The 25,053-nt window shown below is 48.2% G+C and overlaps 1 protein-coding gene across 1 annotated transcript; it reads right to left on the reverse strand.

Annotated features, from left to right (window-relative positions):
• Positions 1 to 1,083: 1,083 nt before the first annotated feature.
• Positions 1,084 to 24,293, reverse strand: Eif4ebp2 (eukaryotic translation initiation factor 4E binding protein 2). The gene is made up of 3 exons (XM_021173882.3): positions 23,898 to 24,293; positions 7,513 to 7,698; positions 1,084 to 6,434 (listed from the first exon to the last, which is right to left on the reverse strand). Exons 1-3 carry the CDS (start codon positions 24,040 to 24,042, stop codon positions 6,403 to 6,405), a joined length of 363 nt encoding a protein of 120 aa, XP_021029541.1. The 5' UTR covers positions 24,043 to 24,293; the 3' UTR covers positions 1,084 to 6,402.
• Between the last annotated feature and the right edge of the window lie 760 nt (positions 24,294 to 25,053).

The following is a 25,053-nucleotide window of genomic DNA, read 5'->3' on the forward strand; positions in this document are numbered from 1 at the left end:
CCCTGGAGCCATCTTTCAAGCCCCTGATTTGAGTTTTTACAAGAACCGGTTGTACTGGCATTAGGCATAGATGCTCCTGACCTAAAAACCTGTAAAATGATTTCTTCATCCTGATAAGATCTAAGAGCCATGCCACGGGCAGCAAAGCTCCTGAACAGCAAGGCTGGAACTAAGGCTCTAGCAACCAAACCTCCACACTGTCTTTTGTCTTCTTCTTAAATGGTTTATTTATTTTATATATGAGCACACTGTCGCTGTCCTCAGACACACCAGAAGAGGGCATTGGATCCCATTACAGATGGTTGTGAGCCATCATGTGGTTGCTGAGAATTGAACTTAGGACCTTCGGAAGAGCAGCCAGTGCTCTTAACCGCTGAGCTATCTCTCCAGCCCCTTTACTCTGTCTTGACAAGGTAGGCCTCCTTTCTCTGTGGACCTGTCCATAGAAAGAGAAGCCAGAGGCCAGGCTCCTGCAGAACAGCCCAGACTCCAGGTCCTACAATAAGAGCAGGAGGAAGCCACATGGGCTGCAGGACTGGTACTGACTAAAGGGTTCGTTTCCTTGGACACCACCAAGTTCCTGCACCTATACTTACAGGACCACGACAGTGCTCCATCAGGGTAGATACATAAGACAGAACACCTATTTGGCCCAGCTACTCCAGGTCAAGACTTGCCAAATGTGAATAACCTGCAACAGTGCACTGCACACTTTTGTGGTTGTGTGTGTGTCTGTCTGGCCTAACTCCCAGCAGTTTTCTGCCTTGGCCTCCTACCAATTAAGGATTACACGCATAGTGTCTGAATTTTTTTTAAAAAAGAAAGAAAATCAATACACCAAGAGTCTGGGCATGGTGGCATGCCCCTTTAATCCTAGCACTTGGGAGGCAGGAGCAGGTGGATCCCTTTGCGATCAAGGCCAGGCTGGTCTCCATAAGTTCTAAGCCAGCCAAGAGCTACAGTGAGATCCTGTCTCAAATACAAAACCATCCATACACCAACTTCAGGCTGTCTCCATGGTAGTTTGCCCTCAGCATATGGAAATGCAGGCTTCACTGCCCAGCACCACAAACCACCACCAAGTCAGTATTCAAGGTCTTTATTTAACTGTAACAGCAACCGTTGGTGAGGATTTATTTCCCTAGTTCCAAACACCTGCTTGTTTGGCAGGACAGTGAAAACAAACTGGTCATGGGATCACACACGGTCTTAGGATGGCATTGCTGACAGTGACTGAGAGGAGGTTGGGGGGTGGGGGTGGGGGTAACAGCACACCAGAGGAACAAAGGGGAAGCCAAGGGAAGCGCTGGCAGCCTCTGAAACCCCATCCCACAGGGCTGGGAGGGCAGCAGTGAGCAGGGAAGGGTAATCAGAAAACACGAAGATGCTTATTACAATGGACTGGGGATTGGAGTCCTTGGAGGCTCTTTAAGTCATTTTAAGTATTACTGGAGCTGACCTGCGGCCATTAAGTGGGGTAAAGGCATTGGCTTGAGCCTGTGTGGTCCCCATGGGCCCTGCCTCCTGCTGGTGTCCCCACAGTCCCGTTCCCCAGCCATAACCCCCAGGTCAGTGCTGGGCAGTTTTCAAGAGTGAAATGGAGAGGAAGGGGGGTATAGAGGCAAGAAGGGGCATTCTGTGCTGGATTCATGGGAGTCTGGGTCTGAAGCCCTGGCAGGGGCACAGCCATGTATATACCAGTACATCCAGCCTCTTGCTGTCACCCTTATACCTCACAAATGTCAACCGGAATCTGCATCTGCTGGGAAGTATCTCAGCGCAGTAGGTCTTTTTCTACTGGGCACGCAGTATGGCCACCAGGGCTACAAGAAGAGCTGAGCAGGCAGGGGGAAACTATGGACCACCTGAGGCCTTTAAAAGTTAAGTTCTGCCAACAGGCACCACGCTCCAGGACCTGCCTAAAGGAAAGCTATAATTTCACACGGTGGGGAAGGTATTTTGATTGGTTAACTGGAAAACTGAGGACCTGTCACTCATCCTTAGTCTTCAGTCAAGTTTTTATGAGCTAGCCACCACGCAGAAACCCGTTACCAGAGCAGGAAACACTGCTAAGCACTGAAGGACTGAGTCAACCGCAGAAACCCAATTCCCGACACTAAAAGATGAGAGGCTAGGGGCTGGAGGAACCATGCTCCACTCCAAGTTCAGACAGAACCTTCTGCCCTAAGAAATGGTGTTCCCCCACTACACGGGAAGGCCCTACCTTCCTATGGTAAGGATGGGTCAGTGATTGAGTTTCGCACATTAATAAATAGCTGCCGTGGGCATGGAGTTCAGAAAACAACACATCAAAGAACTTGAACTACATATATGAAGACAGTGGTGCCTTCCTTCTAAAGGGAGTGAAAGGGCTACGGCACCACCCCCTCAAGCTGCTAACACTCAAGATAGAGATGGGAAGAAGGTTCCATCCCTCATACATGGCTGCCAACACTGGAGCCGTGTGCATGAGCTGGGTGTCTGGACACTCAGTGGAACCCAACTCAACCGGGAAGGTCCGAGAAGCCCAAGGAGACAGCACCCAGGCCAGCCCCCGGCCCAAACCCAGTCCACTAGGACCTCCAGCACATGCTAAAGCAAGTATGGCTACAAGAAAGAAACTGCTAGTGAAGGACAGCACACCAATCCCAACAAGAGCTTCCACCGAAGGATGGCGAGACCTGCTAGCAGGAAGCAGCAGACATCCCGTGAGATCTGAGGCACTGTGAGCTACCTCTCAAGCTTCTCTTACAGGTTTAAGAGCACACTTCCAACAAGGCACCCAGGAGGTGATTCGCTCGCTCCTCTGCATGCTGCGCTGACCAGGGCACGGACATGTGTACTCTTAGGTGTGCCTGGCTCACGGGTGGGAGACCTTGACCAATGCACTGACTCACCTGGCTTCCACACCATCACAACTGCTGCTTGTCCTGCAGCTCAGGAACCTAAGATCTAACATCCCTTGTTACCTGCCTGACAAGCAGCTCCCCAGAGATGCCCCCAGTTCCAAGATCTAACATCCCTTGTTACCTGCCTGACAAGCAGCTCCCCAGAATGCCCCCAGTTCCTTTAGTCAATTCGTGGCTAAAGGCAAACAGAAGTGGTAAGCAATGCTTAAAGCGGCCGCCTCAGAGACCTGCAAAGCAAGCATTCTTGAGAAGATGGCAGTTGAGAGTGTAGATCTGGGAATCTTCACTTCCTGCCGCCTCTCCCTAGGACAAGCAGATACAAGTCTGTTCTAATAGCTTATGGCTGTGACTGCCTCCACCTCCTTCATCTCCTCTTTTCCTCCTTTTAGGGCATGGTGAATTAAAGGCACTGAAACTTTCTTCTACCTCCTCTGGGGTCAACCGTTCAGGAGGAAGCAGGGTGCTCTGGCACAGACTCTACCCCGAGACCCATGGGGGTATGATCAAGGAAGGGATCCTGCTGATGGCCACAAAAAAAGTAGAATTCTCCAGCTGCAGATGAGAGCGGCCCACACCCATACTACCTGTATCTTCTGAGAGCCTATGCTAAAGTCTCCATGCTCGGCAGCTCCTGAATCCCTACCCGAGAGAAGCCCTTGCCATTGCAGGTAATTTCTTACACAGCAACAGATAACCTATACAAGCCAAAGGACAGAACTCTTGCTAGCTTCTCCTTTGCCCAGAGAAGGCAGTACCTATTTCAGCAGAACAGGAGGGCTGGGAGCTCAGAAGGGAAGTCACTGAAGGGGGTTCTTCCTCATGAAGGCTGTTGTCCCCTCAACAGAGAACAGATGGCAACTAAGATGTTACACCTGTCTCGCTTGGAGGGGGGGCGGGAGTGGGGGACTGGCAGATTAGGGCATCACACATCTCCACATAAGGCTCCAGCTGTGAGGCTCCGTACACACCCAGAGCTGAACCCCGAAATGGACTCTGCTTATTAGAAAATGGCTCATGTACAAAGATGCTGTCATTGGAAGCTGATTTCTTGTCTTGTGCAATTATCTCACACTGTTGATTTACGGAGGTCAAAGACCAGGTAGTGGCAGCCTTCAGACAAGGCTCGTCCCTGGAAGTGAGGGATCCTGGCAGAGGACCCAAGGCTGGAAGGCTCCTGCCCCACACAGGTGACACTCTAAAGAATACTAGCACATGTCCACTGACTGAGGGAAGAGGAGGTGCACAAGCAGACTCCCCAAGATGGCAAGAAAAGGGAAACAGTTCCCTGCTCAGCGCCCACATCTCAGATCCATTCCGAGCTGTGGTCCAGGAGGAAGCCACTCGTGCCTCACTGTTCAGTGAGGAAGCAGATGCTCTTCTCACAACCTCCTCACTTCAGCAGGATTCAGAGTCCATACGAGGCACCACCAGCGTGAAGAACCATGAGCCTTGCTCCCAGGTACGAAACAAGGTCCTGAACAAGCTTCTTAGCCCAATGACAGCACAGCTTACATTTTCCCAAGACTCCATAGGAAATGCAATTTGGAGTTTAATTAAAAACAGTACAGATACATTTAACAGAGAAAAAAAAAACTCTTGTGATTATCACCTTGGAGACTCCAAGAATCCCCAAGCATTGGATACCCCCAAGCTTATTCCTGAGACAGCGACCGTCACAGAGGATTACACTCCGAGCTATTTCACATTGTGTAGCAGAAACCAGAACTGAGGTCTGAAGATGTCCCTTCTTTCTTTTTCCTAAAGTCTTCTCAAAAGAGGGTCTTTCCATGGTTCAAAAGAAAAACAAACAGCTTTCTTTCCCAGCCAATGGGGACCTGAAATCTTACTAAGGGGGCTTAGTATAGGCATCCGATACAACCAGAAACTCCCAGGGGCACCCCTGATTGCTTTACTGTCTCCCCTCAGGAGGATGGATGGATGAGCCTGTGTGTCGGAAGCCTCTCTCCTGGGATCTCCATGTGGACCACAGTACAGGAGAGTGGGATATGGGGGAGCGGGGAGAGGGGGGAGGAGGACAGAGTTTTCTTCAACAGCTCATGGCAAGGCAGACTGGTCCAGTTTCACAAAACACCCATTCTACACTCCAGATAGCCCCAAAGCTCAAGGGCACAGGAGAGCTCAGAAGGGGCCATGGGAGACAAAGGACAGTGACAGCAGTGGACTTGCCTACAAACGTTTTTTTTTTTTTTTTTTTCTTTTTAAAATAACCTTCCCAATACTGGAAGATGTTTTGTTAAAAAAGTTGTAGTTCAAAATTGTACTGAAAACTTATCTAAAAATAGGTCTGTAGTCATCTTAAAAATAAAAGGTCTCTCCTCTGATAAGGAGAGGCTGATATTATCAGATACCAACATGGGAGGCATCTCTTCTGGTGCAGATGTGGAAAATGGCCTAGTGGAAGAACCAGAAGGAAAGAATTTAAGGAGAGAAGGAAGAAGGAAGGACGGACGGACGATGAGAAGGGCGAGAGACCTGGGAGGAATACACTGTCTTAGCCTGAGCTGCTCTCTCGGCAGCCAAGCACAAAGCAGATCCAAAGCAGGGGAGAAATGTAAGAGGAAGTCGACTTTAAACTCAAGGTATAGTAACCTGCAGGACACCCAACGTAAGGTACATCTGGTTTTAAAACCATGACCCCGAGGCTGGCTGCACAGCGGCTCAGTCCTCTTCAGAGGCCCCTGATATATTCTCAGGCAGACCGCTGAGAGCAGGCAGGACTCACCAGGTGCAGGCCAAGGTGTTGGCACTTCTGCTCTAAGAGCAGACAAAGTCACGGGTGTGTCAGGGCAGACTCTACCTGCGGGATGCAGGTAGAAAGAATGTCAGACAGGCAAAGACCAGCTGGTCACCAAGGGGTCCCTTCAGGAGGGCTTAAAAAATACCCGTGCCAATGAATTGGGTAAAGGAATGGGGGGATGAGCTATCACACCCAAGACAAGACAGAAGCCTTCCTCCCAGAGAAAGGGGAGGCTGCTGTCCCAGGAATGCAGCAGAGGTGCAGAAGGTACAGGACTATGCTCCAGAGCTGAGGACAAACGTCCCCCACATCCAGCACTCCACCAGTAGTGGGCTGCAGGGAAGGACAGGGAGAGCCCAGGAACAGCAATGGGCACTAAACCTCCTTCACCCCCAACCCCTACAAGCAGAGGTGCTGCTTGGAGACTGCCCTAGACTTGGGGCAAGTCTCAATAGGGCAGGAAGATTCTTGGGAAATGACCAGGGAAGCTACAGGGTCTGGTTTCTTCTGTGGACTGGTCAGCTCCACAGAATAATCCAAGGGCTTATTCATCAACCTAACCTTAACTGGGCAGAGGGCAGGAGACGGGAAGATGTGGTCAGACGGCACACATCTCCCATTATTTGGCACCCAGAAGGGGCAGGGGGACAGGAGCTTCTCTGTACACTGTGTTCCTACTGGGCCAGTCAGGTGCACACAGGCTGCTCCACGAGGCCTCCTTCCACATGGCAGTAGTCAGATGTCCATCTCAAACTGAGCCTCATCCCCTGGTTAGAAGGAAAGAAATGCAAGTTTAGTACAAAAAAAGAAACAGCAAAGCAAACCATGTCTTTCTCAACCTGCAAAGGCAAAACCAATGCAATCTGTCCTATGCTCTGTGACCTCAGACACCTATTCCCGAGTGCAATACTCAATTCACAACACTCACATTCAGTATTTAAACAGCTCACTTATTTTGTTTCAGGTGGTCTATCTCATCTGGGGTGGGTGTGGAAAGGCTGTGAACTCACACTTATAGCAGGTGATGGTGGCTTACACCCTAACTCAGGCAGACAGGAAGCTGAGGCAGGAAGACTGCCACAAGGCAGAAGCCAATCTGTCAGCTTGGCCAAGAGTGAGACCCCAGCTCAGAAAAGCCAACCGGACAAAACCAAACAAAATCCTCAATTGGAGTTGCAGTGAGCATGAAGCACAGAGACCAAGGTGTGAGTGAGATGTGAGCTCACCTAACCCACCAGGAACAGCTCCCTAATAAAGTCTCTCTGGGAAGAATCAAGTCTCTCTCTCAGACAGGATTTTTCTGGGTTGCCCTGGCTGCCCTGGAATTTGAACTGGGCTGGTCTCAAATTCAGAGATCCACCTGGGATTAAAGGTGTGAGCCCCCAGTACCTGGTCATAGCCATGTTTATTTTCTAAGGCTGGTGGAAACAGAGGGCCTACGATTCTGCTTTGTGGGGTGTATATGTGCGTGTGCACACTGCTTCATTGGAGGAGGTTGGAGGGGCGGCATGTAAATAGTTATGTTTATGCAAGGCGATCCCTAGAAAATAAAGCCTCCTGCAGGCCCGGTTCTAATCCACCTCTGGGTTACCACCCTGATTTGCTTTTAAAAAGACAGTGTCCACCTATGTAGCTCTGGCTGTCCCACAAAGATCTGCCTGTCTCTGCTTCCTGCAAGCTTGGATGGAAGGCATAAATCCTGCTTCCATCTCTGATTTGATTTTTTTTTCCCCAAGCAACGAGATGGACACTGGAAGCATTTTAGTACATGTCTAGGGGAAACACTCACAATCTACAGAAGACCGACAGTCCACCCCAGTGCCTTCCTCCCAGCCCGGCACTCACCAACTGCATGCTTCCTGTCATGATTGTTCAGGTTGTTTAAGTTGTTCACTTCTACTTTGGAGTCTTCAATTAAGGCGCCAGGACTGGTGACTCCAGGGATATTGGGCAGATGGCAAGGTGGGGTCTGTGCCATGGGAGAATTGCGACGGTCCAACAGAAACTTTCGGTCATAAATGATTCGTGTTCCTGAAAAACAGAGAATTTCAAATAAATGAAGGTACCAACACAATGACCACCGAGGCTGGTTGCGTGGCTCAGTCCTCTTCAGAGGCCCCTGATATATTCTGAGGCGGACTGCTGCGAGCAGGCTGTACCCACCAGGTGCAGGCCAGTATTGGCACTTCTGCTCTGGAAGCAAACAGTCATGGGGTGTCTCTGAGTGAAGAGGACTCTGCCAGCAGGATGTAGGTAAGAGAAATGGCAGACAGGCAAAGACCAGCTGGCCACCAAGGAATTCCTTTAAATGCTACTTAATTCTTAAAAGATGTCAATTCTGCCAAGAGGAGAGTCTACCCTCTGCCCCATGAATAAGTCCAGTGCTCTGCCTACTGGTTCTCCAGCATCACTTCCTGTAGGAAGATACCTCCTCCCTCCCTCTTTCCATTCAACACATTACCTCCCCTACCCCAGGACTCCTGCTGTGTACCAGCTGCTCTCCAGACTTCAAGCTCCACAAGCCAGCTCAATCTTCAAAACAAAGTTCGTTCTTTCTTTTTCTCCTCCTTTTTTTAAAGATATTTAACCTGGGTTGGGGTTTTGGATCTAAATCTTGTTTTAGCTACTGACTAATAATTCTCAAAAGAGTTTTTTTTTTTAATAATTTACTTATTTTTATTTTATGTACATTAGTGTTTTGCCTAAATGTATGTCTATATGAGGATGTTGTTGGAGCCTCTGGAACTGGAGTTGTGATATGCCATGTGGGTGCTGGGAATTGAACCCGGGTCCTTTGGAAGAGCAGGCTCTGAACTGCTGAGCCATTTCTCCGGCCCCCATCAAGGCAAATTTCCTAATGAAAGAATAAGCAAGAATAAACAAGTATGTGAAAAAGTAGACAATTATCTCCTGTTAAAGGCTACTCAAAAAGCTCTGAGGCTGACCTTCTCTTTAGAGACTGAACACCATGTTCCTTCAAATATGGACCTGAAGTCTGGCTTAGCAGGCGAAGGCACTTGCTGCCAAGCCTGGCCACCTGAGTTCCATAGCAGGGTCTCATATGTTGGAAGGAGCTGGTAAGTCTAAAAACCTGTCTTTTTAAAAAAATGAGACTTATTGTTACTTTACATATGCATGTTTTACCTGCGTGCATTTGTGTGTGCTGAATGAACTGAGAGGTCAAGAAGCACTGGATGGCCTGGCCTGTAGTTACTGATGTTACGATCACCTGGAGACAGAACCCAGGTCCTCTGGAAGAGCTTCTAGTACTCTCAAAGCACCGAGCCATCCCTCCAGCCCCAAAAGTTGTCCTTTGACCTCTGCACACACAACAGCAAATATGAGCCCATGACACGCACATAAAATAACGTGTGGAAACCAAACACCCCACTTCCAGTCGGTCACCTGAGGCTGCTCTTACAAGTTGTCTTATAGGCAGTCCTGATTGATAATCTCTCAACTTGAGACTGAGGCAGGAACTGCCAAGAGTTCCAGGGCAGCCTGGATACAGCAGGAAACCTATCTCAATGTCTCCTGCTAAAAACTAAGGAATACACACCCGAAGTTCCCAACTCAAGTTGCAATAGGCACATTAAGAGGGGCAGAGCATCACCCAATCTTCAGAGAAACACAAATCAGTACCACAGAGATCAGTGCTGGCCAGGGTAGGAAGAGTGATGCATTGCTGATGCAGCTCACAGGGTAGAAGCATTATGGAAAATGGGATGGATGGATGAATGGTCCTCAAAAAATTTTAAAAAGGGGCTAGAGAGATGATTCAGTGGTTAAGAGCATTGACTGCTCTTCCAGAGGTCCTGAGTTCAATTCCCAGCAAGCAGATGGTGGCTCACAACCATCTGTAATGGGATCTGATGCCCTCTTCTGGTGTGCCTGAAGACAGCTACAGTGTACTCATTTAAATAAAATAAATAAATCTTTTTTTAAAAAAAAAAAGTTAAAAATAGCATTTCTATAGATTCTACCCATCCATCCCTAGGGCACAGCTCCAAGGAAATGAAATTAGTAGCTCAGAGAGAGTTACAAAGTCATTCATAATGGCAAATTCACGGTCTGTCAGAATTGCTGGGGGTTGGGATGAGGCACAGGAGAACTGCTACCAGAATGGGGTCAACCTGGGCTACACATAAGTTTCAGATCAACCTTCTGTAGGAAAATATAAGAATGAGACCTTGTCTCAAAAAGCCAAAAACCAAGCTGAGTGTGGCAGCACATTCCTTTAATTCCCTGGGAGGAACTTGGGAGGCAAGTGCATCTCTGAGTTCAAGGCCAGCTTGTTCTACAGAGTGAGATCTAGGACAGCCAAAGCTATACAGAGAAACCGTCTTAAAAAAAACAAACAAAACAAAGCCACAGGCTAGAGAGATGGCTCAGTGGTTAAGCACTGCTCTTCCAGAGGTCCTGAGTTCAGTTCCCAGCAAGCACATGGTGGCTCACAACCATCTGTAGTGGGACGGATGCCCTCTTCTAGTGCATCTGAAGACAGCTATAGTGTACTCATATACATTAACTCAGACAGGCATCTGAATTATGAGCAATGAGCCATTCTATGCCTCTAGATTGCAGAAGACTCAGTATGAATGACTAAGTGTTTGAGAGTAGCTGATATATTTGTTGTCCCTGGATCCAGCACCGTAAGTCTGATGCCAGCTAGAAACCCTCTGGCTCTATATTCAAGCCACACTCTGTGCAGCTGAAGCTGCTATACCCAACTGGCAGGGCCAAGGTTGGTTCTGTGCTCCTCCAGGTTCCTCTCAGGTGTTCCCATGGCACAATACCACGGACTGCCCGGAGGTTTCTAATGATGGACTGGTGGGTGAGAGAGAAGCAAGCTTGCAGCCATTCCTTCTTATGGAGACAGGGACCTCATCACTGGAGCCCCACTCTCATGGTCTCATCTATACACAACCACCCCAGCACTCTGTCCACCATACTGCAATGCACAGCTTCTCTGGGACTGTGCTCACAGCAAATTCCTAGCCACCCCAGTCTGATGCTTCTTCCTAACATGTGGGGAACCCATGATCTGAACGTGGAACGTGGCTATAGGGCAGAAGGCTATAACAAAGAAGGGGGAAAGCTTTAGCTGATTTGACTTGCCTGACACCCCCATTTTTGATTAACATTTTTTGGGGTATAGTTAAATGTTCTTATTCATGTATATATTAGGTAGTTATCAACTTGGGGGTATTTAGCACATTTACTACCATAAATTTTTGTCGTATTTTCTGGTTTTTACAAAAAGTATTTGTTTTATGTGCATGAATGTTTTGCCTACATGTATGTGTGCATATGTCTGTGTGCCTATGGATGGTTGTGAGCTAACACGTGGGTGATGAACACTGAACCTGGGTCCTCTCCAAGAACAGCAAGCACTCTTATTTTGTCTTTTTTTTTTTTTCCAGAGCTGAGGACCGAACCCAGGGTCTTGCAAGCGCTCTACCACTGAGCTAAATTCCCAACCCCCAGCAAGCACTCTTAACTGCTAAGCCATCCACCCAGCCCACATATCATTTTATTTTGTGAGACAGAACCTCCCTATGCAGCCCTGCTGGCCGTGATCTCAAGTGCCCTCCTGCCTCAGCTTTCTAAATGCTGGCATTACAGGTAAGCACTTCATACCCAGCCCAAATGTCTCTTTTTTTTCTTTTTTAAAGATTTATTTATTTATTATATGTAAGTACACTGTAGCTGTCTTCAGACACTCCAGAAGAGGGCGCCAGATCTTGTTACAGATGGTCGTGAGCCACCATGTGGTTGCTGGGATTTGAACTCTGGACCTTCGGAAGAGCAGTCGGGTGCTCTTACCCACTGAGCCATCTCACCAGCCCCCCTCTTTTTCTTTTTTAATGACAGTAAGTATGTATGTGTGTATATACAGGAAAAGGCATGTATATGTCAGGGGTCTTTTCTTTCTTTAAAAGATTTATTTATTGCCGAGTGGTGTTAGCGCACGCCTTTAATCCCAGCACTTGGGAGGCAAAGGCAGGCGGATTTCTGAGTTTGAGGCCAGCCTGGTCTACAGAGTGAGTTCCAGGACAGCCAAGGCTACACAGAGAAACCATGTCTTGGAAAAGAAAAAAAAAGACAAAAAGACTTATTTGTTATGTATGCAGGGGTATGTTTGCATGTATGCCTGCATACCAGAAGAGGGCACTGATCCCATTACAGATGGTTGTGAGCCACCATGTGGGTGCTGGGAACTGAACTCAGGACCTCTGGAAGAGCAGCCAGTGCTCTTAATTGCTGAGCCACCTCTCCAGCCCTAGTAGGGGTCTTTTCTGTTCTCTTCTACCATGTGGGATCCAGGGATTGAACTCAGATCATCAGGTTTTTGTCGGAGATCACTAAAATTTCTTGATAGTGCATTCAAATCCTGTCTTCTAACTATGGCTACACAATAATCTAATGTGCTGCTATAATTATATCCATATAAATGGCAGGATAAATGTCCTTCCTTTTTTGAGGTTTTGCTGTTTTCAAAGTGCTAAGTGGACAATTTCAAAGATTTCGTAAGTTTCAAATAACTTGCGTTAGGACAGCATGGTTTCAATTATCCTCAGCTACTGCTGAGCTCTTGCTGCTTCACCTTACAGATGAAGCTCACCACAGGAGGGGTGGGGGAAATCAGCAGCAGGCTCCAGCACCTGGAGCACCTTCTGAAACCCATCCCCGGGTAGGTCGGGAAGATGCTGGGAATGTGCACTCTACATCTGTTAATCTCAGCAGCTGACTGAGGCATGGCAGCTGCCACGCCCTAACCACTAAGGGAGGACACTGATTTAAGATCTAGATATCCATGTACAGGTTATAGTGTAGACAGCCATTCTCCTGGAGCACGCCCCAATATGGACTGACCCAGTCACATGCAACCTGGCTGCAGAACTGCTGTTTTGCAAATGACCTCAGACTTCACACTCCAGTAGGTAGTAGGAAGGCACCAATTTCACACAGTGCAGTCTTTTCCTTGCTGGCCACCCTAGCTGACATGAAGCCACTTCCCCTGTCCAGACTTACTCTGTATCCTGGTGAGCCTTACTCCTCATATGCTTACTGGTTTTTCCACTACACAAAGCTTTGGAGAAAAGTTCCAGATATGCCAACCGTCCTTTAAACACACAGCACTGAGGACTGAACCCACCATCTTGCTTATGCTAGATAAGTGTTTTACCACTGACTAAATCTCCAGCTTATTCTTTATAGTCTGAATACAAACAAGCACATACAGAGAGAATGTTTTTTTGCATATGTATCTCCATCCATATCCCCTTGATGGCTCTCTACCCCCCCCAAAGTCCTGAGGATTGAACCCAGGGGCATGTGTTACATGATGTCATTCTTTGAGGCATAAAGAGAATTTTTTATTTTTATGATTTATTTTATGTATGAATACACTGTAGTTTTCAGACACACCAGAAGAGGGCATCAGATCCCATTACAGATGGTTGTGAGCCACCATGTGGTTGGCGGGGATTGAACTCGGGACCTCTGGAAGAGCAGAGGTCTTAACCACTCAACCATCTCTCCAACCTCATAAAGAAAATTAAAAAAAAAAAAAAGTTTCTAAATTCCTGGCTGTCCCAGAACTTATAGTAACCACCATGCGTTGCACCCCTTCCCCCTCACACACACACACTTGAGTACCAGGCCCTGGCATTTGTATGAGATCCAATATATATTTGTTGTTCTGCTTGTGCTTTTTTTTTTTTTTTCCTTTTTTTTTTTTTTGGTTTTTCGAGACAGGGTTTCTCTGTATAGCCCTGGCTGTCCTGGAACTCACTTTGTAGACCAGGCTGGCCTCGAACTCAGAAATCCGCCTGCCTCTGCCTCCCAAGTGCTGGGATTAAAGGCGTGCGCCACCACCGCCCGGCTCTGCTTGTGCTTTTAATGTCAAGCCTAAGAAATGACTTCATCCACGGTTAGTTATGAGCTCTGTTGCCTGCTTTTCTAGGAACTCTGCCCGTGAACTGTGGGTCCAACCTCAGCGTCTGTGTGTGGACACACAGTTGTACTGTGGGCACCAACTGCTGAAAAGAGGTCCCATTTGAATTGCTATGGCAGCTTAACTGGGGAGGGAGAGTGAACAGTGCATGTGTGTGCGTCACGTGTGTGCATGTATGCTGTGTTTGTGCTTGTGTGTGTTGGGCGGGCACACTACTCCTGGCCTCTCAATTCCTTTCCATTGATACACATGCAAATGCAAATCACAAGTTTTGAAAGCAGGAGAGTCCTCCAAGACTGTATTTTTACTTTCTACAATCATGTGGTTATTTCAGGTCCCTTAGAGCTCCACATGAATTTCAAGATTGCTCCCAAGGCAGCTTGGACTGACCCCTACCTACTATGTGTATCATCTCCTGATCTACCAACTTGTCTATCCATTGTCTTGAATTTCCTAACATTAAATTTTAATTGCATTTTATTTATTCAGCACGTGTGCATGTACATATACCTATGTGTGTTCAAGGGCATAAATGCTATATGATGCACATGGATATGTGCAGAGGACAATTTGGAGGCATCCACTCTCTCTATCATGTGCATCCTGGGAATGAAGTTCAGGTCTGACAGCAAGTCCCTTCCCCACTGTGCCACCTCATCAGCCACCCAACACCCTGTAGCACAAGTCTTGACCAATTTTATTTAGTTGTACCTGCTGAGCTAAATTATTATCTTGTCAGACCAAATTACTCAATTTTAAATGAAAAAACTTTACTTGATAGTTACCTTCCCCATGAACCACAAAAAAAAAAAAAAAAAAAAAAAAAAAGCAAGGAGCATGTTAGTGATTAACAAGCATGTGACCATTCCAAAGAACCAACTACCCAAGAAAAATCTATCTAAGAAAAATGCTAATTACCAGGAAAAAAAAATTCTTTTAGTTCCTAATGGATATATCTGTATTTACTGTAAAGAATCAAAGACAATCTATTAAAAATTGAAATAGTCCATGTCCTGGACACACATCAACTTGAAGACATACTTTGTGTGTGTGTGGAAACCGGTCTCACCTCGTAGCTTTGGCTGGCCTTAACTCACAGCAATCTGCTTAGCACACTTGGGAGTCGTAGGAGTGCAGTGTGTGGACTGAAGACTAGCTGGGTGGAGAGTCTTGTCCAGATGAGCAAGGCTGACACAACAGAGAAACTGTGCTTGCTCGTGTTCCTGAAGCTACACAGAACAGAACAGCACTAACACTGCCAGGGCAGGCAGCAGAGAAAGGTCCTTCAAGCTCAGCTTAATGATGGGTAGGTTGGCGCCGGGCGTGGTGGCGCACGCCTTTAATCCCAGCACTTGGGAGGCAGAGGCAGGCGGATTTCTGAGTTCGAGGCCAGCCTGGTCTACAGAGTGAGTTCCAGGACAGCCAGGACTACACAGAGAAACCCTGTCTCGAAAAACCAAATAAATAAATAAATAAATAAATAAAAATAAAAAATGATGGGTAGGTTGGGCACAGTGAGCATAGCCCCTGCTGGGCATGCTCTCCACCCCAAGGCAGGAAGGCAGGCAGGCAGGTAGGCAGGTAAAGGCATTTAAAAGAAACAAGAGTCATCAAGGTGGCTTAGGGGGTAAAAGCACTTGGCTCACAAACCTTAAGCCCAGAGCTCAATCCCTGACCCTCCCCACTAGGACAGAATGACTTCTAAAGGTCATCCTCTGACTTCCACACAAGCACCTCAGCACACACACACCAAGAATGTGTGTGTATGAGCGAGAGACCAAGAGAAAGCGAGACAGAGAGAGACAGAGACAGACAGTTAAAGATAAAGCAACAGGCTGAGTGTGACCCCACATTCCTTTAATCCCAGCACCTGAGCTCCATAGTGACGTTCAGGCCAGCCAGGGCTACTGTCAGACTGTATGAAACAAAACAAAGTTAAACAGACTAACAACAACCCAGCACTTGGCTAGCAGCCTTGGTAGTCTAGAGGAATCCACTTTTAAGATTGATTTTTCATCTTTAATTATGCATATTTGTGTATAAAGGTACGTGCACAGGAGTGCAGGTGTCTTGGAGCTGGAGTTACAGGGAGCTGATGTGGTACTGGGAACCAAACTCCAGTTCTCTGCAAGCACAATAGTGGGCCCCACTTCTGACATATCTTTAGCTGTAAGGCTGGGCTCCTCACCCCTTTCTGACAGGAGGTGCAGAGCCATGTGAAAGACTACGTGGAGCCTGAGAAGCTTCGCCTGCCTCCACCAGAGAGCACGGAGGAAACAATCTTAACAAACATCTGCTGTTCATAGAGGCCCTCAATGAACAGACTGCTAAAAAGTTCTGTAGCTGACAAACCCAAAAAAACTAACAGCTGCCTAAGCCAGAAGCTCCTGGGAGACTTTGCATACCCACCAAATCCCTGAAGTACTAATAAAACCTGTCGGTTTATATAACTGTTTTTATAACGAAAGGCACAGTGGAGCCTGAGGCCCTTTGTCATAATGTGACTAAGCGCTGTGGCAAATGGGACTTCCAAATCTGTGTCGATGGTCTACCAAATCCTTTAAGCCCATGCCCCTGTAACAGGGAGCAAGTCCTCCATACACAAGTATGGTTCCCATGTGATCACTGCAGGGCAAGGGAGGAAGGTCCATTGCTAGGGAGACAGGAGAGAGCAGCCCTTTTTACAGACAAAGAAAAGTCACGGTGACACAGGAGACCACGGGACAGCATAACACACACAGGTAAGCAGGCAAATCTGGTTTTCTCAAGTCTGGGTTGCAAAATGAGTTGAATCAGGTGTTTCTTAATGCTAATAGCATGGGCCCGGAGAATGCAGCTCAGTTGGTATTCACTTGCCTAGCATGCACAAAGTCTGGGTGCAATCACAGCAAAAACATAAACAAGGCATGGTAGTACACGCTTGTAATCCCAGCACTCAGGAAGGAGAGGCAGGATCTTAAATTCAAGGTCATCAAAGGCTATATGGTTCTGGTGAGACTAGGCTACAAGAGTTCTTGTCTCAAATCAAAAAGAAAAAACAAAACCCAGCTAATACTAAGTCCAAAATGGTTCATGACCTGTAAATGAACCCAGCCAAGGGGTCTCTGGAAATAAGTCAACAGTCATTTCTACTGTCAAGCAGTACTACAGCTGCTAAAGCACCCCCACTACAGTTTAGATTTGAACACTCACATGGAAATAAATGTTCTCCACAAAAATACCTGGAAGAAAGTGCAAGCTGAGCCTCCCAGGCTGAAGTATTGGTAATACTCATAATTAACTAACTACTAACTACCCATCGTTGCAAGCCATGAAGGGAAAACACAAATTCAACCCAAAATCTAAAGATGATTATCACCAGAACCCAGGGTTGATTTAGCCAGAGCACCAGGCTGACTTGACACTGGCAAGTCAATTACTGGAATATACCTTAAATAAAAAGCAAGCCACATAATAACCTCATAAAAGATCTGGGGCCAAGAGGGTCACCCAAATGCCAGAGTGCTTGGTATCCAAGAGGCCTTGAGCTTTGATCTTCAAAGCTACCCTCTCTCAAAGGACCCCTAACATTCTTTCCTGATGATTATATCCAACAAACCAGGAACAGAAGTCAATTCCCTCAACTCCTAGTAGAAAAGGCACCTATAAGAACCACAGCTAAGATACTTAGGAGACTGGGAGACTGCTTCAATGTACCACATGCCCCCACACTAAGGACCATACCCAGGAGAACTGGGCAAGAAAAGAATACCAAATACTCATCTAGACAAGGATGGATACCTTAAAGTGCAGATAACAGGAAACCACAGGACCAGAATTGTATTTCCCAGCTTATTTTTTATTGAGGTTTTTGCCTTCTTAAACTACTCGCTGAAATGAACAGATTCCATCTGTCAGGACATCTGCCACAGAAACCTATAATCAACATTAAAATGGAAACATGCAAACACGTCTGAGCTTCTAGTTTCAAGCTATGGCCTAAGAACCAGGTGAGGCGGTCTGTGAAAAACGAGGCTCTCCATCCTGCAGCCGCCACAGGAACTGGGGAGGCAGGGGCAAAAGGATCTCTGTGAATCTGGGGCCAGCCTGGTCTACAGAGTTTTCTAGGACAGTCAGGGCTACACAGAGAAACCCTGCCTGAGCATTGGAAGGAGAGGTTCTTGCCCAGAGCTGGTGGCAAAGACCTGTAATCCCAGCTACTTTGGTGGCAATCAAAGGAGAACGTTCAATATCAGCCAGGGCTACAGAGTGCCTTTCAAGGCTGATCGGGCAACTTAGTAAAATCCTGTCACAAAAATGTAAATCAACCAATCAGGGAGCCAATTAATCAGGGAACTCCAGGTTCAGTGAGAGACTCTGTCTTAAACACTAAGCTAAGCACAGCAAAGGGACACACTCGGTCTCTCATGTCTGCATGCTCTCACACATACACCCAAACTAGGAACAGTCAGGATGGGAGCTGTTGATTGACACCTGATAAGGAACCAACCAGGCCTTTGCTTCACTGTTTATGATCTACTGACCTGAGACCCCTAATGCTGGAATTACAAGCAAGTGTCACTGCATGCAGGTAAAGAACACACAGGGTTTTAAGGGTGCTTCAAAAACAAAGCAAGGCTGGATGTGGTACCACGTGCCTTTCACCCCAGCTGTCAGGAGGCAGGGGCAGGCTGATCTGACTGAGTGTGAGGCCAACCAGACACACACACACATCCTGAAATCGTCTCAAACAAACAAACAAGGGGCTGGAGCGGTTAAGATCACCGACTGCTCTTCCAAAGGTCCTGAGTTCAAATCCCAGCAACCACATGGTGGCTCACAACCATCCATAATGAGATCTGATGCCCTCTTCTGGTGTGTCTGAAGACAGCTATAGTGTACTTACATATAACAAATCTTTTTAAAAAACCCAACCAGCTGGGCGTGGTGGCGTATGACTTTAATCCCAGCACTTGGGAGGCAGAGGCAGGCAGAGTTCAGATCCCCAGCACCCATGTAAAAGCTGGGCGTGGCTCTGGGTGACCTGTATTCCCAGAGCTTGTTTTTTTGTTTTGTTTTGTTTCCAGGGAGGTGGGGGATGTCAGTTGCTAGAATGCGCTGCCTAGTTAGCCTAGCCAAGCCCACCAAAGCTCACGGTTCAGAGACAGACCACATCTAATGGGGACAGATGGAGAGGAAGCAATGTTTTTCTCTGCCTTCTGCATGGGTCCACAGGGGTATACACACGAAATAGAAGAGAACTGAAGTTAAAGACATTTTGTTGGCTCAGAATAAACAGGCCAAACTGACTGAGAAACCAGCCTTAATGAGCCCGAAGCTACAGAGCACTGCTCATCCCTCCAACAAAGAATCAGCTGAAAAATGTAGCCCCCTCCCTCAATATGCTTCTGATACAGCTCACTTTAGTCTAAAGGGAAATGTTTTCCTGTCTTCAGGCCTCATTTATTTCCAGATTCTTTCAATGGTCCTCAGGTAACTCTACCCTAGGACACCAATAGCAGCAGAGAGGCAGGAGCCAGAGTTCAGGCCACAGTGACTGGTGGCTCTCTGCTCCTATGTGCAGTGTTCTTCCCCATAGCTAGAATGTTTCCAGGGAGCAGAACAGAGAGAAAGGCTAAAATGGGTCACTATGGCTCTGCCTATTCCCCAGAGAAAGATGGCGCCAGCCAGCATTCCAGAGGTAGAAATGTCTCAAAGGGTCTGCCAATTTCCTTTCCCAGGAAGGTAAGCATCTAAGTTGGCGGAGGAAGAAACTAGGCCGTCATAAGGACCACTGAATCTGAAGCTACCCACTGACATTAACTGGCTGGCAATACTTCCAAGTTCATGGAGTTTCTTTGGTCTCAGGGTTGATTAATTATAAAGTGAACTCCTTAGGGCTCTCCAGCTATCCTGACTGATATATAGGAACTCAATCACTGGAACAAGCTTACCTTCTGAGAAGGCGGCGGCAGCTTCTACTGGATGAAACAACCACCACCCATTGCTCCACGGGTAGATAGGAGAAAATGAAGCAAGCTTTCCAGTCCCCAGGGACGAGCAGAGTCCCCTGACACCAGCAAAAGCAGCTTAAGATGCCACAGCAAGTGTGCTTTTAGCTCAGCTCTCATTTTTAAACCACAGAGGGGAATTTTAAGAAGCCCTCCAGGTGGGCTTGGTTACTGTGGATCTCCACGAGTAAAGGGGTCTTGCCCCCACCAAGATCAATCGGCATTCAGCAAATCAAATGTGACCCAGGAACGGTCCCCGAGGGTGTGGTGCTTCAGATTTCAGACACTCAGGCAGGAAATGCACTCCTTTCCGTCTCACTAAAGAGACTCCAGATCCAAGCCTGAGCTTTTCAGGTCTGAAATTCAAGTCAGTCACTTGGCTTCACTGTTCTAATGCCAGAACTACAGTCAAAGCCTACCCTCAGCCTCCATCCCTTCCAAATCAGGATCTGGGGCCATGCAGAGCAAGGATCACACTTGGTTTTGAAGACAGGGTGTCAAGTAGTCCAGGTTGGCCTAGCTATCTAGTACAAGCTGGCTTTGAATTCTTTTTGTTGTTGTTGTTGTTGTTTTGTTTTTCGAGACAGGGTTTCTCTGTGTAGCCCTGGCCGTCCTGGAACTCACTTTGCAGGCCAGGCTGGCCTCGAACTCAGAAATCTGCCTGCCTCTGCCTCCCAAGTGCTGGGAGTAAAGGTGTGCGCCACCACCGCCTGGCTTGGCTTTGAATTCTTGATCCTTTCTCTTCAACTACAGGCCACCTGCCTAGGTCTGCTGTCTTGTTTCCTGTGAAGTGCTGACCAACCACAAAATTCACTGAAGGCCTTATCAACCACCAAGATATAATGACTCAGTGAAAGGAAGGGAGATAAAGCATCAGAGGGGAGAAATGTTCCCAAGCAGGAAGTGTCAGGATAGCTCAGAGGTAAAATGCTCACCACACACGTCTGATGACCTGAGTTTGATCCCAGAAACCCCAGTATTAGGAAGTCAAAAGTTGCTCTCTGACCTCCACTGGCAAAACAGCACAGGAGTGCATGCGCTCACACATACATACATACACCTCAATACCAGTAAATAGCTTTTTTTTTTTTTTTTTTAAATGAGCAAACATCTGTGTGCCATATTCCATGTGTGCAGATGCTGGTGAAGGAGAGATGGGAATTTCAGATCTATCTCCTGGAGCTGGAGTTACAGGCTGCCCAGTGTGGATGCTGGGAACTGAACTGTGAATTGTCTTCCACAATACTGGCAGGCACGTTCTTAACTGCCAAGCCCTTTCTCTCTCTCTAGCCCCAGTAAAGTCCACCTTAAAATCATTCCAAAGGGGAAAAGGCCAGTAAGCACTGTACATCTCTAAACACCACCAAGCTAAATGCTATAAAAGACTGCCCAGCATGCCATGGTGGTACATATTTTTAAACCCAGCACCAGAGAGGCAGAGGCAGAGGCAGGTGGAGCCCTGAGTTTGAGGCTGGCCAGGGCTACACAATGAGACCCTGTCTCAAAAACACAGCTCAGCTCCAAACCCTACAGTGCCATCTCCTTATAACCAGGAAGCAAGCCCTCCTCATCAAAACCCCAAAACTGCTAGGCATGGTTGCCTTTAATGCAACTGCTCAGGAGGCAGAGGCAGAGGCATCTCAGTGAGTTCCAGGGACAGGGACACCGTTGTAGAAGGGTAAATGAATGTTTCTGGTAGATCCTCCCAAGCATCTCAGAACTAGGTCAAGCTGCAAGGCAGCTTCTATCTTTAAAGCAAGGTGTAAACACTACATGCCTTCCCTACTTCTGAAAGCACAGCAGCTGGCTGTCTGAAATATGTCCACAGGGTTTTTCCCTCTCTAGAGCTTCCCACAGAAGAACAATATCAATGTACAGCTAAGAAGTTTGCTTCCTCCCCAAGTAAGGCAGGGCTGAATGCACCTGTTACTGTCATGTGTGCTCTGAGCTGCTAGAAGCATGGGCATTTTACTCATCAATACCACAAAGACCTCTGGAGTTAATTACAGATCACCTTAGAAATGTGTGTGTGTGTGTATGTGTGTGTGTGAGAGAGAGGGGGGGGGGGGGAGACAGACATGCTCTTACTATGTCACCTTGGCTGTCCTGGGCCCCTGGAGCTCATTGTGTACAATGGGCCAGCCTTCAACTCCCAGAGATCATCCTGCCTCTGCCTGGCCAGTGCTGGCCACTAATCTCTGTTTCCTAAAAGTTATCTGTTCAAGTGGAGACAATTCCATCCAGGGCTAAGAGCTTTCCCAACTTTTGTTACACCAGATAACACACACCAATAAATCCCAGCACCGGCGAGGCTAATAATCCAAGATCATGGGTTTGGGTCCAAGGTAGTGTGGACCATATAGAGAAAAAGAAGTGTTTCAAGAAAAGCCAGAGGAAAGGAAGAGAGAAGGAAAAGACCATACAAGGAAGCTGTCTTCAGCCAGGCAGTGGTGGCGCACGCCTTTAATCCCAGCACTTGGGAGGCAGAGGCAGGCAGATTTCTGAGTTCGAGGCCAGCCTGGTCTAGAGAGGGAGTTCCAGGACAGCCAGGGCTACACAGAGAAACCCTGTCTCGAAAAACCAAAAAATAAAGAAAGCTGTCTTCAGCAACTAAACCACTACCCTCTCACCAGATCTCCACTGTCTTTCCTTAAACCTGGCTCTAAGGAGTGCAGCTTCCCTCTTGCCTGGGTCATTTGGAAGGTCTTTCCGGACATTTATGCCTTTCTGCCATCCCTTTTCTAGACCGGCCTGGCTGGATCCTCTGCCAACTTTTCTCCTAGATGTTTGCTTTGATTTTTTTGACCCCTTCCTTGTTTGGTTGTTTTTTTTTTTTTAAAGATTTATTTATTTATTTATTTATTTATTATATGTAAGTACATTGTAGCTGTCTTCAGACACCCCAGAAGAGGGAGTCAGATCTCCTTACCGATGGTTGTGAGCCACCATGTGGTTGCTGGGATTTGAACTCCAGACCTTCGAAAGAGCAGTCGGGTGCTCTTACCCACTGAGCCATCTCACCAGCCCTTTGTTTTTTGAGACAGGGTGTGACACTGTAGCACAGGCTGTCTTGGAACTCATTTGGGGGAGGGGAGGGGGGCGGGGACGACGACGACGACAGGGTTTCTCTGTATAGCCCTGGCTGTCCTGAAACTCACTCTGTAGACCAGGCTGAACTCCAAATCCGCCTGCCTCTGCCTCCCAAGTGCTGGGATTACAGGTGTGTGCCACCACTGCCTGGCCTTGGAGCTCATTATGTAGCCAGGGCTAGCCTTAAACTGCCATTCTCCTACCCCATCTTTCTGTAGTAGTAGGATCACAACCCTAACTACCACCACACAGCCTTCTGGACTGCTGTCTCTTGGTGTTGGCAAGGTCCCCTTACTCTGTGCCTTCCAATTGCACAAGGATGGCCAGGCCCACTTGTAAGTGATTGGTTAGGAGTCCTGTCTCATGATCAGCGATCTATAGACTGCAGAGGCTGCTAACCAAATCTTCACCCTCTAGCTGAAGCCCAGCCCCCGGGGTCACCAAAAGAAGGCAAAGTTCTGAGATTAGGAAGGAAAAGCCAGTACCCTTCATGAAGGCACCAAAGAACCCCTTCCAGGCTCCTCCCTCTTAGAGAACAGCCCAGAAAAGAGACAAACAAACTTTGCGCTTCCTCCTCTAGTGACCAATTCAACATACTTATTTACCTCTTCTCCAGTGATAGTAAACGGTTCCCGGCCATCTTCTGAAAAGCAACTTCAGGAACCTCCCTTTGCATCGCTTCTCTCTACAAGCCCTTTCCCTAGGATCAAGCAACCTAACCTGACTAGTGTGTGCTGTTTGACAAAGCACCTTTAAAACCGCTCTTCGAAAGCCCTGATCTGAAATCTGACAGCGCCTCTACCAAAGCCATCAACTTCTTGGATTCCAAAGGAGCTTATTTTACACGCCCCACTTGTGGGAGCTGGGGCTCCCCCAACCTTTGATGACTCCTCTAACAAAGTAAACAATGCTGTCAAAGGAGGCTAACACTGGGCGAGGCATGCAGAGTGCATGCCAGCCTCGTCTCGGAACTCTCGGCGCAGCCAGACCAGTCATCTTAGGCTTCCGCGCCAGGTCTGTCTCCCTGACTTCCCTCCCCGCAAAGCCCGTAGGACAGCTCCAAAGGCAAGCCCCGCCGCGCAGAATGCACGGTCTGCAGCACACCGTACGGGCAGCGGGGAGGAAGCTGTTGGTCGAGCATGCAGTGCCACGCGCCAGCCGCGATGGCGGGCAGGCCGGGCGCGGCTCACCTCCCGGCGTTGTGGAGAACAGCGTCCCCCCGGGCGTGGTGCAGTAGTCCTGAGGTAGCTGCGCGGCGTCGCTGATAGCCACGGTGCGCGTGGGGATGGCGCGGCTCTGGCTGGGCTGGTGGCTACCGCCGGCCGATGCGGACATGGCTCCGACGCAGGCTCGAGGCTTTGTGCAGCGGCAGCGGCGACGGCAGCGGCGGCGGGGCCGGGCGGCTCTGGCTCCTCACGCTCGACTCTCAACTCGCCTGCTCTCGCCCGGTCGTCCCGCTGCGATTCCGCTCCCGCTGCCGCCGCCGCCGCCGCCGCCGCCCGGTCCTCCGGCCTCCGCCTGCAGCCTCAGCAGCAGCAGGAGCAGCAGCGGCAGCAGCGGCAACGAAGACTACCGGAAGCGGTCGAAGGCGGGAGCAAGGGGTAGTAGAGGGAGGGACAATATGGAGGCCGGACGTGACGTTGTAGGGCGTGTCTGAGGCGAGTGGGCCGGTAGCTGGGGGCGGGACTGAGGCAGCCGAAGGCTAGAGGCAGAGGGTGAACCCGGAAATCCGGGAAAAAGGAAGTGGTGAAGGGTGGAGCCTTAGGGTGGGCGGGACTTGGAGGGGCGGGGCTGAGCTCAGAGGGATAGATTCCCAGTGAAGCTGAATGTAGGTGATTAAGGCACGCGGGGGGTGGGGGAGGGTGGGGAATTGTTTGTGGTGTGTAAGTGTCGACTAACAGTACTTTCCTAGTGCTTACTTCAGATTCCCATCTATATCTAACCATTAAAAGTATAACTCGGGCTGGAGGGATGGCTCAGTGTTTAAGAGCACTGACTGTCTTCCAGAGGTCCTGAGTTCAATACTCAACAACCACATGGTGGCTCACAACTATCTGTAATGAGATCAGATGCCCTCTTCTGATGTGTCTGAAGACAGCTACAGCTTACTCATATACATAAAATAAATAAATAAATCTTTAAAAAAATTATAACTCTGGGGAGCCCACAAGATGGCTCAGCAGGTAAAGAAAGGCATTTGTCACCAAGCCTGCAGACCTGAGTTCCACCTCCAGAAGCCACAAGGTAAAAGGGGAGACTGATTCTCCCAAGCTATCCTCTCACTTCACTAGTCCATGAGCACCCATTTGCCTGCCCATAAATAAATAAATGTAATCAAAGTTTTTG

This window comes from Mus caroli, unplaced genomic scaffold (genome assembly GCF_978045245.1).
Source record: "Mus caroli unplaced genomic scaffold, Mus_caroli_1 scaffold_9, whole genome shotgun sequence".
In the NCBI taxonomy this organism is placed as follows: Eukaryota; Metazoa; Chordata; class Mammalia; order Rodentia; family Muridae; genus Mus; species Mus caroli.